We start from the raw sequence: 16,468 nt of genomic DNA, 5'->3' as shown, positions 1-16,468 counted from the left end.
CAATTCATTGGCGTACCATAACTAACTTATTTAGACTTTTCTTAGTGGCATCGGAGTCATCCTGCTTCCTGTATCCTCTTTGCCACAAACCGACAGATTGTACACAATCATCATGGCGACGCAGGATGGTGGGTATAGAGAAAATTTAGCACAAATACACAGAACATTTTTAGTTTACGTTTATGTTGTAGCAATAAAATGTCACATATGTCTAATTTAGTCTTTGAAACATGCTGTTATTATTAGACGGTGATGTAAATGTGCGTTTCTCTGCTACGTTTTTTCTGCAAATGTTCAGCAGCGGTCCTGCTAGCAAACGTTAACGATAGCTAACATCAGTTACATTATTCTACATTTGACGACAGCTGCTATTAAGGTCGAAAGCATTAACAGGTGTGAGCATTTGACCGTAAATTATCATTACCTATATAAGACAATTAAAGATAATTAACGAAAGTACTGGAATCTCGTGAACGGCTCACGGTAATGTGACTACTTTGGCTAAAATCCTCAGTTTTGGGGTGTTTGGTTTTTTTGTTGCTTTGTCTGCCATAATTGCATAATTTGCGTTTGTTTATTTTGTTTTTAAAAAAAATTTCGTTCATGGTACAAAAAAACTGGTGACTTTCATTAAATGTGAGCGATAGAAAGAGCTAGAAAGACCTCGAGAGTGAATGCGGCTGAGGAGAAAAAAAGCGAAACTAGGAGAATCTTAAATGTGTTGTCTAAAAAAAAAAAACATCTTCACACCTTAAATGTTCAGATGAGCATTTGAGGAGTACTCAAATAGATTCTCATGAAGTCCCACTGACTATATATGCACACTGCTACTATAAAGGATACAAGGGAATCTTGAAACATTTTGGTATAGTATAAAAAAAAACTTTATTAAGCAACATAATATGTTTTTAATTTGGTTTTAGGTGAAATTGTAAACCAACTAGTCAGATGTTGTTCTGCAGAAAGTTCAGTGTTTTGTTTGATCAAAGGCAGTAAACTCAGGAGGCCCAGAATCACATTTTCTATTTGAATTCAGTGTTTCACCAGACATCTGCATTTCAGTAAACAAGATAACAAATGTGTTTGCTCTAATTATCAGTTAAAATATTCTTAATTGTTTGACTTATTGCTCCCCTTTCAGATTAACATGCTTTGCATTTTATTTGTTGTTGATTTAGAAATTTATCACACACTTTGATCTAAAATTAAAACTTACCCAGTTTTATTAATAACATTTGATTATAACATTATGCTAACTTTAGTGCTTTGTCTATAGTTACTTGTAACTAAAGATTTGTTTTACTCTTTCTTTAGTCTTAAAGAATTATATTCATATGCATTTTCTCTGGAATAGGCTGTATTCTGCTGAAATGTATTCCAGGAATTCTTGTTTAATTTTATTTAAATAAATATAAACCGGATGCTTTTGCAGGAGATGAAGGAGCCGTAATGGACACTGAGACTGAGGCAAAGCCAACAGAAGCAGAGGCATTTGGTGAAAATGTGGAAAAGGCCGATGCAGAATCTACATCTCTCACAGATGCAGGAAATGCCACAACTCAGGACTCTAGTATTAGCAATGGCGACGACGCAGACGACAAGCAGGAGACGGTGGACTTGAAGATTATCTGGAACAAGAACAAATACGACCTGAAAATTCCTGTCGACAGTACCGGAGCCAAGCTAAAAGAGAGGATCCATGCACTCACTGGTAGGAGAGTGAAATTGTTTAAATGACTTTTTAAACAAGTCAACAGCAACATTTCATAACAAATGCTGTTGACTAATAACTGAAGGAGTTCTCACATTGCTTTTAGGTCTTCCACCAGCAATGCAGAAAGTGATGTACAAAGGACTGCTTCCAGAGGATAAGACGCTACGTGACATAAAGGTTACAAACGGGGCAAAAATAATGGTGGTCGGATCTACAATAAATGATGTATTAGCTGTAAACACACCGAAAGAGGTTATTCAGCAGGAAGTTAAAGCCGAGGAAAACAAGAAAGAGCCCTTATGCAGGCAAAAGGTAAGATTTTTCAACAGCACTGTTAAATATTGAAGTTGTATGGATTTTTTAAAAACCTGCATTGTGTCTTCAGCAACACAGGAAAGTACTGGACAAAGGTAAACCAGAAGATATAATGCCATCTATCAAAGGAACAAAGGTGAGGGGTGGTGATTAGAGCTCATTCAAGTTAGCTACAGCTGTCCAACATATGTTTTGTCTTTTAAGTGAACTAACAAGGGATTAATAGCTCCTTTGTCGTACCAACAGGAACGATTACCAACAGTGCCTTTATCCGGAATGTTTAACAAATCCGGAGGAAAAGTAAGACTCACATTCAAACTGGAGCAAGATCAGTTGTGGATCGGAACAAAAGGTAACATTATGATTCCTGACTGAGGTCCCAGCGGTGCGGAGATGCTGACTATGCTAATGCAGTTATGCTTACGCTTTCTCACTTGCAGAGAGAACAGAGAAAGTTCCAATGGGCTCTATTAAAAATGTAGTGTCCGAACCCATCGAAGGCCATGAGGACTATCACATGATGGTAACTATTGTTGTTGCTGCCTGCATGTCAGATTTATGATTTAGCTGTAAAATAAAATAAAAGAAAAATCTAATACTCAGAGCTAGCAGATGTGTGTTTGGGGTATGCTACCCAGAAAAGTTCAGAAGGTAAGATTGTTTTATTTACTTACAGAATAGGATGGAGCTCAGTTGTATTTTCTAAATATAAAGTATTTTAATAGTAGTATTTAAATAAATGAACCAATCTCTTGGGCATACACAGACTCCGAAATTAAAACAGCCTCACTGGATAAAAGCCCTAATAGTGAAAACTCATTCTCTCGCATCTAAAAACACAATAACTGACAACACAGAGCGCATGCTGCGCTTTTCAAGGCCCCAGTCGTGTATGCTGCAAGTCCATTTCAATCAGATCCACCTATTAGGACTGTGAGGAAGTGGCAAAATGAAGCAGATCAGCCCCCGTGTGCACATTTGTTCAAGTTATCAACCAAAGGTGCGGCAGGCTGAAGTGGTGCTTCGGGAAATCAAGCTGGTGTTCGTCGGGTGGAGCTGAAGGGCTGTGGGGACGCTCAATTAAAACAAACGCTCAATAAACACAAACAAGAATCATATTTTATTTGTCGATATTGTCTCTAACTCGACTGAACATATGCTGAATTCTGTGCTTGAGACTTTTAGAACTACTCAGGCATTAAACATACCAGTATTGAGGTAATAGACTTATCCAGACTGAGCTACACTCCTTACAAGGTTACTCCACTAAACTAATAACACAGATCATGCTGGGATGTAATTTTGGGGCCAAATGCTGTAAACTTTCATTAACCCTTCTGTTCTTTGTTATATCAGTAAGTGACACAATTGACTTAAGATTTCACTAACCTGCTTTCTCTCATTATAATTTAATCAATACTCAATTACCTATAAAGTAATGTGAGACCTGTGGGCTTCTGACCTTTTCACTGAAACTGAGCCGTGCATGCTCCTTTTGATTAATAGCGTTATTGATTTTTAAACAAATCTGACAAATTGGGGTTAAAATTAAGTGATTCGGCTGGGGAGACTGGCTACAAGCTGGAGGTCCATGTTGTGGTCAATTAAAGATTAATTTAAAAGACCACAATTCACAAAAATCACAGGAGTTGTAGCAAAGCAAATTGCAAGGTATGTGTTTCTAGAGTGCTAAGAAGGTTATGTAAGTTTGTCAAAGTCAACCTCGATAAACATCTCAGTTTTCAGTGTTGTTGAATACTAAATCATCTGAGTTTTAACGCACAATATTACTTAGTAATAAGCATGACAAATGTACTAATGGTCACTATCATCACATTTATTTTATAAAATCACAATTTAATGCATTAATTTAAAATAATGCACAATATACATAATCATTTATTTAATGTCTTTACAAATGTTTACATAGGTTAAATATGTCTTTTTAATAATACCAGTAAATATAGATATGGTCAAGGATAAATCATATTTACTTAATGTGTACATTTATATATATTTCCACATGAAGCAGTTAATGAATAAAACAGAGAGCTAACATCCTAGACTAAAGACCTTGTGAATGGAACCCCTAAACATAAGATCTCCTATCTGGTGTTAAGATTTTTTTTATATACTAGTCTATTCACAAAAAAAATTGCATAACTCATTTTATATAGGAAATACTGTCTTGTTGCAATGATTGGACTATTCAAACTTAAGCATCCCACCAGAATATATTGTGATGGTCAAGTTTCTGTGTTTGAATAACTCTTTAATATTGATTATGCATCCATTTTATATATAATTTAAATAAAAGCGATTTTTGGTTAAAAACAATTACATTAAGATTAATGATTTTTGTGATGTGGAACAATACATTCAGATACTTCTATGGTTTTCTGGTCTTAAGGTTCATCATTATGAGTTACCCATGCTCACTTCAAATTAAACATATTTGCTAAAAACACACTGAGCACCATAGCTACAGTTCTTACATCGATGTAAAGGACTTTTCTGTCAAGTCAAAGTTCAAGCATAAAGGAGGGGAAACACATTTTGACATCTTCTCAGATCAACACAGACTGATATAACACACAGTCTGACTTTGGACATCTGCTAAATTTACCTGTTAGGTATATTTAATTTGTACCAACTAAAGGTATACATTTAATATTTATATTTGAATTTCACTCTATTTACATATATTTAAAAATACTCAACATTTAAAATGTATAGATATTTTAATAAATAATATTATTTTTGACATTTATATTTGATGCATATTAAATATTTATCCTGATATTATTAATTCAAACCCTATTCATGACAGGTTTCATGCTAAAATGCATAGATGAGAATTTGTGTGCGTAATTTTCAGCAATGGGAGCGCCTTGTGCAAGCAGCAGTCACAGGATTCCGACGTGAGTTAAACTTTTATTATTCAAAGATTTACCAAAAGGAAGAAACATTTACACTATAAAGCAAAATTAACAAACATGACATAAAGTAGTGATTGTCAGACATTATTTTGTATCATTTATATTCATAAAAAGGTGTAGATACATAAAATATTAGAATTTTCATTAAGACAAACCTGAGCTAGAAATAATGTAGAGTATAATATAAAACAAGAGGATATAAACGTTTAACCATAACACTGGACTAGGTGCAACTATGTAGTGAAACAAAGCCCAAAGAGACAACTGATAACATTCTAACATATTGCGGCAGTTGATATGCTGTGGTACTTCATTTATTACAATGATACATTATTTTGAAAAAAAATTAAAAATGCAAGACTGAGTTTCAGGACTACATTTGTTTTCCAGGACCCAAATGATTCTGACCACAGAATCCTGCTTTTCAAAATTCCTGTGAATCCATGGAGTACTCCTGTATCCTCTCAACTACGAAGAAGCAGAGAGTTCCAGCAAAGCCGAGGATGACCAGAAGCAGGAGCTGCCACGTTAGCAGAAGGTAGCCGCTGTAGAAGAACGCCACTGCTGCACTCACAGACTAACAGGAAACATAAATTTTATTGTTGGTTATGAGAAGAAAGAACTGCAAGCTTTGCAACATCTCATCTGTAGCCATGTTTGTCCAACTGTGGAACATGTTACACGGATGGTATTTGAGCTACCTCTAGTGGTACTCAGAAGAAATCTTGGCATTAATTACAAAGTAAATATGTGCAAATTAGCTGTGACAAAGTGAACTACAGTGCACTAGGAACAGTTTGCTAGGCATGATGTATGTTTTTTTTGTTGTTTTTTTTTCTACTTTGCTCTGAAGTTAGAACATGGATCTGACAAAGACATCAAACCCAACTTAACCATGTTGGAGTTCCATGTTCCAAAATGGATGTATCGGTTGATTGATTTACTTTTTATTTACAGTGGTTATCACTAACTTTCATGTGAAAGGCAGCCATGTTGAATTTTAGGGTCAGGGTTGGTGAGAGTCCATCACTTTTCCTCGACGCCATTTTGAATTACATGACAGTTGAGAATTTCCATGGATATGTTATTTTCAGATTTACTACAGTTTTAAAATGTCTTGACAAAATTGTGGTAAAGTTTGGGAACCACTGGACTAGAAAGACAAGTCTGTTTGAATGACGTAGCATCTTCTCATTTGTCAGATTAAATGTAACTTTTGAAAATAATATTTAAGAACGTATTAAATATACTTTTAACTAAGCCCACCTCGGTATTAAAAATATTTACCTTTTTGGTGTCCTGATGTAATATTCTAATCTTAAATGTGTTTTCATTAGTTGAAAATCTGCATAATTAACAGAATAATGGCCTGAAATAAATGAACTTTTCAATAATCTAATTTTTTAATATGACTGTAATTGTCCCATATTTTAACATAATTGGCTTGATGAAATCAGTCTAGTTTTTTTAATTATAATTAAGTGTTTAAAATCATCCAGCAAATTTTAATTTTTGCTAATCTGAATAAACACAAAGCAGTTTTCAAATGAGTATTTAATCTATCGACAACCCGTTCCTGTGTAAAAATGTAATTGGTCTCTAAATTGACTGTTCAAGCAGAGTGTTTATTGGACAAAAATGATAAAGTACTTTGTGACTTGTTCTATCAGCAGTGGTTTTCACATTTGATGTTAGGATAGCTTTCTCCATTATGAAATAAAATTCTCAAATGCAAACTGCTAAAAAGAAAAAAGAAAGAAATTTGTGTGAAGACAAATACTTTTTTTCATAGCACTGCATGCTGACATAGAGTTAAAAGACTTGCTCATTATAATACCTTGAAAAATATGTTCCGCTATTTGAAAAGCAAGCTTAGAAAATATCACAATTTCCTAGAGGTAATTCTTTTTCAAGATCAACTATGCTGCAAAGAAAAGAGGGCGAGGTGAAGATTTGCCTTTCTGACACCTTCCATCCCTATTAATGAGGCTTCAGCTGAATTTATTTCACACTTGACAGGACAACATTTTGACTGAGCTTTGCTCGGCTCTGCTAACAATGTCTGAGAATTGGCAATCGAGGATTACCTGGATGAATTTAAAGATGGCGAAGGCAGGCGTGCTTTGTTCGGCGTAAACATAACCCAATATGCTGTAGAGCTGCGTGTTGAAGCAACTATCTCCAAGTCCAAGCAGGAAGGAGCACAGCAGGGCAATGGATGCACTGAAGGAGAAAACAAAATGCTTATTAATAACATGACATGAATAACAACTGCTTGAATTCCCTCCTGTTAAATAATGAGAGAAACCACCTACGATGGGCTTAGAAATGGATTCTTTTTTGTGGTGGTTTCAACGACGACAGGCGCGTCATCTGGGATGTTGAGGAAAATCAGGTAGGAAGCGACGAAATGGACGACCATCCCCAGAAACACCACCGAGGTTCGTCTGAAGCGACTGTTTTTGCACAGGAGTCCAAACAACCCCCCACCTGATGGGACAAAGAATACTTCAAGAACCTCTCGTGGGTTTTTAAATCTCTGTGAGCAGTGCGTTGACCCACCTACTATTTCTCCGATGCCCACCACTATCCCAGAGATCCCAATGAAGCCCTTGGCTGCTTCTCCAAAGTGGGCAGTTTGCGCCGATGCACGTTCCGTACACTCCACTGTAGAAAGACAGCTCAAGCCCTGGAGAACCGGGACAGTGTGTTTTCAGCTCCAACTTCAAGCATTTCACAAGAGGCAGGACGATTTTCTACATTTCCCCTACCGCTGTAGACCATGCAGGGACTCAGGAGCATTATCGTTTTTGTCTTCAATAGATGCAGGATGGTTTCTGTAAGAGAAAAAAATAAAATAGAATCCAATGCACTCATTTGAATTGCTAATGAAGCCATATTTTTTGAACAAATATGCCTCGTTTACTACTTCACAAAGCGTGGATTAAAATGCAGACATTAAAGCCCAATTTTCTCCTTAGAATTAAAGTTCTGTGCTGGAAGAGGATGGGAGAAAAAGAAATGAGCCAAAGAGCCACATTTAAATGCAGAAAGAAAAGCACCCAGGAGAGGCTTCCATTCAGGCTGTTAGAGAAATCTAGATTTTAGGGCAGAAATCCCAGTAGGTTTGTTTATGTATGCCTTGATGCCCTTTCTGACATGAATCAGCATGCATCTTTGATAAACCCGATATCTTTCGAGGCAGGTGCACACAAGTCTACGTGTGCACAAGATACACATGAGACAAAGAGCAATCAGATCATCCAAACAACCCGGGGCAGCACTGAAAGCAGGAGCAACTGCGGCAGAGTTTCCAGTTGACAAACAGAGAGATAATCTGAGATAAACTCACACTAAGGCACTGTCTGTGTACTCTGTCGCGTAGCAGGGAGATTTTTATCCACATGAAAGCAAGTTTTACTTGAAGAAAAACAAAACTGCCTGCTAGCTGCAGAATGGAAGCAGTCAGATGTGACGCAAATACAAATCACCAGGAAGCAAAAGGAAAATGTCAAGTTTTTTTGTGGGGGGTGGAAATGTTGTGATGCCATTAGTCATTTTGGGCCTCATTTGCAACACAAAGCTCAAGATGAAGACTGTAGTGATCACCAAGATTAAGTAAATGTAAGATTTTTTTTGTTGTACTTAGTATTTGAACAGAATTACTCCTCCAAAGGTTTCTCAGTGAAATACAAAAGAAAATAAATAATGTTTGGGTTTAGATGTTAACATATTCTCAGAATTATTCTTTTTTTTATTCCTTATTAACTTTATTTAATTATATACAATTATATACATTGTGACCCTAAATGCAGCAGCTTGTGTATTTATTGAGTCCATCTCAATAAATGTAAATACTATCAACTCGATTATAAAACACACATATAGTGATAATGCCTCATAAATTAGACAGATTTATTAAAACTAGAGCAATATGTTTCAGTTATTTTTGTGTATTTTGATCATTTTCTACCACATTTTCCTTTCACTCAACTTTCCAATAATATAATGGCACACAGAACTTTGTGAACAGTCAACTTCTCTATCAATAACTTTTTATGACTGTCGTCTGGACAACTGTCAAGTCAGCAGTCTTATAAATGTGTAGGCTATAACATAATATTCCAACCTTTGATTTAAGTGCATATTCAACAAGAAAGAAAGTGTAAAGTTAAGAAAGAAATCATTTTAGCACAACCATTTGCACCTCCAACAATAACTATACAACTCAAGCCTGTTTGTGTTTTTAATGAATCAGATTAGCAAGTAACCCGGCCATAACCTCCTGCTTCCCTGGGGTATAAATACTGACAGAGGTTCATACAAAGTCAATTTCTCTTAGCTTCAAAATGGGCAAGAGAAGAGAAATCACGGTCAAATATGATTAAACAGTTTAAAACAACTTATGCTTTTGCAAAGAAGACTGCATGAAGATAAAGGTTTATTTTGCTGCAATTGAAACAAATGGCAAGCTCACTGTAAGAGAAATGCAGCAGTTTTATTAAGTGTCAGGTTATGTCTTTGCAAGAAAAGATATTTTTATTTTTGGATTTCTTAAAAACATTTTTACCTGGGTTTCAAATATTTGTGGAGAGCACTGTAAGCAAGGGTTTTCATCATTTGAGCTCAGGATCAGAAATGCAGTAAAAGTGTCATCTTTTACTGCATTTTTGATCCAGTGTAATATTTAAATACAGTCTAAATAAAAACTTACGGAACTCTGTTTTGGTATCCTGAAGAGCGGTGTTGGCTCTGTTCTTGTACCTAAACAGCAGAAGAGACATTGATGTCAAACTTCTGCAATGCTCAAAATGATCACTAGAAATCAATTACTCAGCCACACAGAGAAATGCATTGATTTACTCCAGAGGAACCATGAAGTGAACTACATCTTTAATTCAGCTCAGTTTCTTTACATGCCATTGGAAAAGCTTTTGTGCATAAATACTTCTCATCTGACTTTCAGTCGTCTTTCTTTTCAGGTCCTCGTCCACAGCCATGGAAATTAAAACACGCCTGAAAAAAAATCATATTGAGGGCCTTTCTTGCCCTCAACAGTTCTCCATCTTAGCTGGCCAGGATCTGCCTGATTGCAGCCTACTCTTCTTGAGTGCCGTCACTGGGCTCGACTAGGTCGAAGATACAAAAACCTGGACGAAAGAAATTCCAGTGTAATTTTTTTGAAGGACAAATCTGGTTCCAAATTTCTGCAATTTGGAACCAGTACCATTACGTTCATCTTGACAAACACTTGGAAAATCCAAGGCTGGCAATTTGGAGGAAAATCATTTTGTGGATAAAAAAAAAAAGTAAATTCACAACTGTTTCCTCTTTGATTCGTTATGTTATTCCTGAGTGACGACCTCAGTACATTCTGGTTGATTTTGTAAGACCACGGGGAAAGAAGTGTAATTATCTGGAGAAAAGTCCTTTACGTTGTGCGCGTTGAGAGCAGCGACTGCCCTTCCTCTTCAGACAGCAGCTCCTCTTCACGATGACTCGTCCTCAAGACCAGGAAGCTGAGCGTGCCAAGGACGGAGGAGACCAGCAGGAACAGAAAAATATTCCTCCTGCTGCTGTCTGAGATTAAAATAAACGGCTTTAATAAAAGGCGACAGATATTTTAAAACCGTTGAGCTGAGACAGATTTATAATTACCACCCAGTCGTATAATCCTGTGTGATGATAATTTACTTGCATTATCGTGCAACATTTTTGCTTTTATAATCAAAACGGTAATTAGCCAAGTCTGACTTCACCTGATATTTCTGATTTTCCGTTCCAGTCGAGGTAAATGTAAAGATTCCCAAACAGCATGCTGCAAATGAAAGGGACTCCATTAATGAATGGGGGAAAAAAAGCTTCTATTGTCTTTCTGATCATTAGCACAGCTGGCCTGTTTGTTTTCACCCGTCCATAAATATGCCGCCCACTTTCCCTTTATGGAGCTTTTAAATCAAGCCTGCTGTACAAGTCCACACTGCCCACAATTGCTCTTTATATATTATACAGAGCACTGTATATTCACTATATATGCCATGTTATCCCAGCGTCAGCATTCTGTGTGAAGTTTATGGAGCGTGGCACCCACAGAAATCCCCACAATGAAATGTAAAATGTAGCCTCTGCTTGTCATTACATAAAAGAACAAATGTTGTCTCTCTGAAAAGTCCCATAATGTAACACATCAGCTGCTATCATGCAAAAACTGCTACTGAGCAGTAGTAAGTCTGTCCATGTGTCATTTTGAGGTGGAGTTGTTTTCTTTTTTCTTCCCATGTTCTCATCTGTTCTTCATTGATTTTTTTAAACGAATGCATCTACTATTCCTCCATGCTCATGTGAGCAAAAAGCATGCAAGTCTGAGGAAAATACATGTATTTTGTAGCTGAAATAAAAATTAGAAATATACTAGAATGGATTGCGACTTGGTGTTAAGAAGATTGATTTTATTTGATGTTCACCAGGAGTTCTGCCAAGGAGGAGGGCGGGGAGGCCTGGGCTCTCACAGACCCAACACTGTTTCCTTCTCAACGAAATCCGTGGTAAAACATTATTTTTTGTAGGAATGGGGATATTAGAAAGACTTTGTGAAATGTATGTATTTGTTTATTTATTTATTTTGTGGCATAAAGATGTTGAAGTACTGTTATGGCCTTGAGCTTTTGTGTGCTACAGTGAGATTAAGATTATGCACGACCTTCGTCTGGGGACCCAATGTGAAAACATTGTGGAATACATAAAACCTAATTGAATTTCAGCAACACACATTTGCAACATTATATTTCAGAATAAAAGAAAAAATCTTTCACTTCAATCATCGGTCAGTAGTTGGACAGGGTGTACAAATGAGAGGAATTTAAGAGCCACTGTTAACTTGCTTAGAAGAGGTAAGAATCTCCTTAGAGTTAAAAAAAAAATCCTAGACATTTAATGGACTCTTGTCCATCAATTAATTTTTATGAGACGACTAAACAACAGTGTTCAACTTAGACCTGCTAGAGGAAAAAAAAACAACTATTCATCTGGAAAAGAAGGTTGTTCTCTATTTAATATCATGTGGTTATGCCTGAAGGAGCTTTTAGAAATGTTTTATGAATTGTAACCATGAGAACTGAGCTGTCTGGTTTAAAAAAGATATGTTGTTAGGAGGAAGTGAAACACTGCATACCAGCTTTAGCTCTGTACCATCTCTCAAACGTTGAAGCGGTGGTATCCTGGTCTGAGCTTGTTTTGCTCAACCTACAACTGATTAACTTACTATGACTTAAACTCAAAAAAAAGAAGTTCTCAATTGTTTCAAGGAATGTTTCTTTAAGTCGATGCTTTGATGTATTTCTTGATCTGCTGTGTTGTTTCTTTCTAACAATCTTAACCATTTAGTTTGTATTTTCTCAAAATGTAAAAAAAAAAGCGGAAATTATAGGGGATTCTATAATTTTTCCAAGTAATTAGATTTTTTTTTTCTTTCTCTTCTGCTTGTTTTATAATGACTTTTTTTTTTTCTTCATTTTTGCAAGGTGCTTTTAAGGCAGCAAGCTGTGATTAAATAATATGACTTCCTTGTTCTCATGGATATCTTAATAATTATGCAGCCAATTTAAGAATGAGAAAAATCTCATCAACTTTCATGATAATTATAGCCGGTCTGTGTAAGTTTTAAGCATTTTAACCTTTAAACATAACCCATAATCTGTATGCATCAAGCCTCTTTTCTGCTTTTTGGAGCTTAAAAAGCTGTGACCTTTAATTGAGGTTTTTCCACTTGGTGGATTAGTGTAATTAAAAAAAAAACCCACCTATGAGCAAGATGTTAAGTGAACCATTCGAAAAATTATGTTTGAGTGGTAGAAAATGTTACCTACATTAATTTTATTTTTTAGAAATAATGAATTTCTGCCCGTGGTGAGGTTTTCACATAAATAAGCGAGGTTTCAAAGAAAAAGAAAAAGTTCCATTAAATATCTAGATCTATTTCTGTCTTTGATTAAATATCAGTATACATATGGTCTCCTTCCAAGAACCCAGGTGAGGAGAAGCAGAGGCTATTCGTGACTGCTAACAGTGACATTCTGTGTTTGTGTTTGCAGCCTGTGAGCGACTGAATCATAAGTTTATTACGGCCGTGATCATCCCTGCAGAGTCAGATTAGCATGGCCCTATTGGGAGCTTTGGCACAGGTGACAGCCAATGTAATTATAATACTAATTCAATTTGCAAATTGGAGCAAACACAAATTAGCTGTCCAAGCCAGCGTGCATGAGAAATGGGCCAAATCCAAGAAACGAAAAGGGCCAAGTCTTGCTTGCTGTGCTTTTAAGGAGCTTTGATGTGTTTAGTTTTAACAGAGAGAGAGAGACTAACGGCAGCAACGTGTTTTATTAAAATCTGATTATGGTAAATGAAGAGCAAAGGAATATATCCTGCCGAGACGTAATGTGTTCTGGACAGGAATTCTGAGTATAAGCTTGAGTACAATTAAGTCCTGGATAAATGTAGAGACTTAGCATTAAGAATTAAGAAAACATTGAAAAATAAAAGTTCCTCCAATTTTAGGAACACATTATATAACGAGGACTAATTAAAAACTGGTATGAGGAATCTTAAATTCCCAAATACAACAAAAGTTGCTCTTATATGAATTCTTCCATGTACAATAATTCAAGTTCTGAAACATTGTGTGTTTTGAGCAAACCTCAAAATATGGACCAGAATTACAGCATGCATGCATTCCCATTTTGACTGAGCCTGGAGTATAACGTGTAGCTACCTGCATTGTAGTAGACCCCAGAACAACCCGGTGTTCCTGTTGATGGTGGAAGCTTCGGAGTTTTCCACCAGGAAGTGCCCCTGCGCAGTCCAGAGCACTGCACGACGCAGAGAGGGAGGGAAAAGGGAAAAGATATTCACCGCTCAGTTGCTGACAAGAAGGGATAAATGACGCTGGTGTGTAAGTAAGTAATGCATTCAAATATTCAGTGGCCAAAAGATAAAAAATGCAACTCACTGCAGTGTTTTGAGGCAGCATTAGATAAGAAAACTTAAAACAACTGCTCCAAATAATTTTTTTGTGTTATTCCTTTAACTAGTAAGTAGACAGTCTTCTCTGTATTTTCACCAACATTTATGAGTAAACTTAAGATGCTCTGTGTTACTTGGAGACACAGTTCCTAACCCATTTAAGTTCTAATTCAGGATACACTGTTTATAGCATCGTCATATTCCAGGCGCAATAATCCCTGTACGCATGATTAACCACAACTTTGATTCTTTTTTTTTTATTATTTATTTTTTACCGCAGACAAACAGAGCTTCCATGGGCTGCAGTAGCCCAAGGCAAGCATGCTGAACTATTTACAAGCTTTAAATTTCTTCAGCTATTCTTAATACCCTGTATGCTGTTTCACTATGTATTCTCAGTGAGAGCAATTAAGCTTAGAGACAAGTACAAAAAGTATAGCTGCTTCAGGTCTTTTTATTTATATAAATATAGGGTCGGTGAAAAGTTTACATAAACTCATTATTGGGAATAATTCATTTTAGGTTTTCAAGATAGTTTAATTTTGACTACAGACTTTTTTGTGGCCAACAAACAAGCTTCTGACGATTCTGGCTGGATATTTGACCACTCTTCAATGGAGAGTTTTTCTAAACTTTCTGTAATTTTGAGACGGACCTTGCATTTGAGCACAGTCTGCAAATTTTCCAACAGATCTGAGGATCTGGGGTAACCTTTCTATTTCTATATTCAATACCAATATGTCCATTTCAAAACCAGTTTTGTGTGTGTTTCATGTTATTGTCCTTTTTGTACACCCAACTGGGTCTAAGCTGCAAACATCTGCAGCAAATTGTCACTCTCTAAGGAAGGAGACTGGTTAGGATGTTTACGAACAGACGGGAAGCCAAAAAGACTGCGGCATATTTATTAAAAACTGGAAGAATCCAGATTACCGCTGTCTCTGTCCACGGAGAAGTGAGGTTTTAAACTCACACTTTCAAGCGCAACTAAAATTTGCTGACATAAATTGAGCTGTTTGGTCAATATAAGCACAACTATGTTTAGATGAGCATGGAGGTGGTAGCATCAAGCTGAGGGTCTGATTTGCTTCAAGTGTACCAGTGCATTGCACAAAGGAGTAGGAATAACAAAACTTCCAATACACATTTATAACTAACCAAAATATAGGGAGAGAATTTATGAAATGGGAACTTACATGCTGCTCCTATACCGATGAGAACAGAGGTCAGGTAAAATGACCAAGTAGAGGGCATGATGAACACTGCAATGTAACCACTAAACAAAAGCACAGCCATAAGCCACATGTTTAAGCATTTATGTCCTCCTTACTTCTCTTTCTCTACTCAGCACAGCCAAATTTACCTGTAAAGTAGGCCACTCAAAAACATGGTCAGTTTCGCTCCAATAACTGTAACAACAGTTGGTGCAACCAGATTGGAGAACGAAAAAACTCCATAGATGATCCCTAGACTGCAGAAGAAGTAAAGAAAATACAGTTAGCATCTTTATGCATTTTTTAATTTGGTGAAATAAACTTTTTCTTTCTTTCTTTTACCTGTGGTAACCACTTCCGCTGAAAGTTGAATTGTTCAGACTTTTCACCACAGTTTGCTGAAAGGGGCGGAAAAATGAATTAGGGTTGTCAAAACAGTTCAGAGCCTATTTAGCCTCAGGCCATTCATCCTGTTTGATAATTTCACTGACCATTGAAGAAAATCAGAAACACGAGAAGCGCCTGACTAACTCCCCTGACTTCCATTTCCTTCACTTTACAAAAAACAGCAGCAGACTGATTTTCTTGTTTATGCTTTCATTTATAAAACGCGTAGCTACCGTACAGAACAAAGTAAATAAATAATAGCTGCGAGTTGCACGTGTTGATTTGTAACGCAAGATTTCATTTTTGAGACCTTGTTTTAATTCAAATACATCTTCAATCTGCAAAATCAGCATTTGAGGAATCCACACTACAAACCAAAAGCACCATGGTAAACAGATGATAGTTTTTGAACTTACTTCAATGTTCCCACAGGTGGTGAAGGCGGTGAAAATGAACAGAAATCCTACACCCAAAACCACAACGTTGTAAGTCCTTCTGTCTGCCATTCTGTCTTCTTTTTTCCTCCTAATACATTATAAGTATTAGTGCTTTTAACGTCCTCTGTCGATGAATTCCACCTACAACTCTTAAACCCTGGAGGACCCGAATGTCTCAATTTTTACAAAGTTTACCAACTGTTTAGTTACAGTTTATTCGCAACCAGAGGAGCACTGAGGAGATGCAAATAGAAAGCAACAGTGGAGCACTGTACACGAGAACACTTCCTTCCTATTATACAGAGTACACATGACAACTTGTGACTTTAATTACAAGCAGTTTTTCCGCTCATTTTCTTTTTCACTCAGACTTTTTCTTTCGTCGTCATGAGGACGGTCGTGACAGTAGTTCTGGGTTCTGCCTCTTCTTCTGTCCGCGTA

The 16,468-nt window shown here is 36.5% G+C and overlaps 2 protein-coding genes across 3 annotated transcripts; one reads left to right on the top strand and one right to left on the bottom strand.

Moving 5' to 3' along the window:
- The first annotated feature begins 31 nt into the window (after positions 1-31).
- Positions 32-6,233, top strand: LOC116735244 (ubiquitin domain-containing protein UBFD1-like). Of its 2 annotated transcripts, XM_032586993.1 has the most exons (8): positions 32-128; positions 1,433-1,711; positions 1,818-2,026; positions 2,100-2,165; positions 2,276-2,381; positions 2,470-2,552; positions 4,908-4,950; positions 5,359-6,233. In XM_032586993.1, exons 1-8 carry the CDS (start codon positions 113-115, stop codon positions 5,367-5,369), a joined length of 813 nt encoding a protein of 270 aa, XP_032442884.1. In that variant the 5' UTR covers positions 32-112; the 3' UTR covers positions 5,370-6,233. The 2 variants fall into 2 exon arrangements, with proteins under 2 accessions (XP_032442884.1, XP_032442883.1); XM_032586992.1 differs by lacking the exon at positions 5,359-6,233 and having other exon boundaries at positions 4,908-5,244.
- LOC116735241 (UNC93-like protein MFSD11) lies at positions 5,312-16,468 on the bottom strand. Its single transcript, XM_032586990.1, is given in 14 exon segments — positions 5,312-5,545; positions 7,056-7,191; positions 7,284-7,458; positions 7,531-7,606; positions 7,608-7,657; positions 7,740-7,805; positions 9,683-9,732; positions 10,404-10,548; positions 10,728-10,786; positions 13,739-13,835; positions 15,186-15,265; positions 15,353-15,460; positions 15,546-15,601; positions 16,007-16,468. Coding segments are annotated over 14 exon segments (1,341 nt in total). The 5' UTR covers positions 16,097-16,468; the 3' UTR covers positions 5,312-5,392.

Source organism: Xiphophorus hellerii, chromosome 16 (assembly GCF_003331165.1).
Source record: "Xiphophorus hellerii strain 12219 chromosome 16, Xiphophorus_hellerii-4.1, whole genome shotgun sequence".
NCBI lineage: Eukaryota > Metazoa > Chordata > Actinopteri > Cyprinodontiformes > Poeciliidae > Xiphophorus > Xiphophorus hellerii.
Note: the sequence above shows the minus strand (reverse complement) of the source record. Positions and strands in the feature narration are given on the sequence as shown.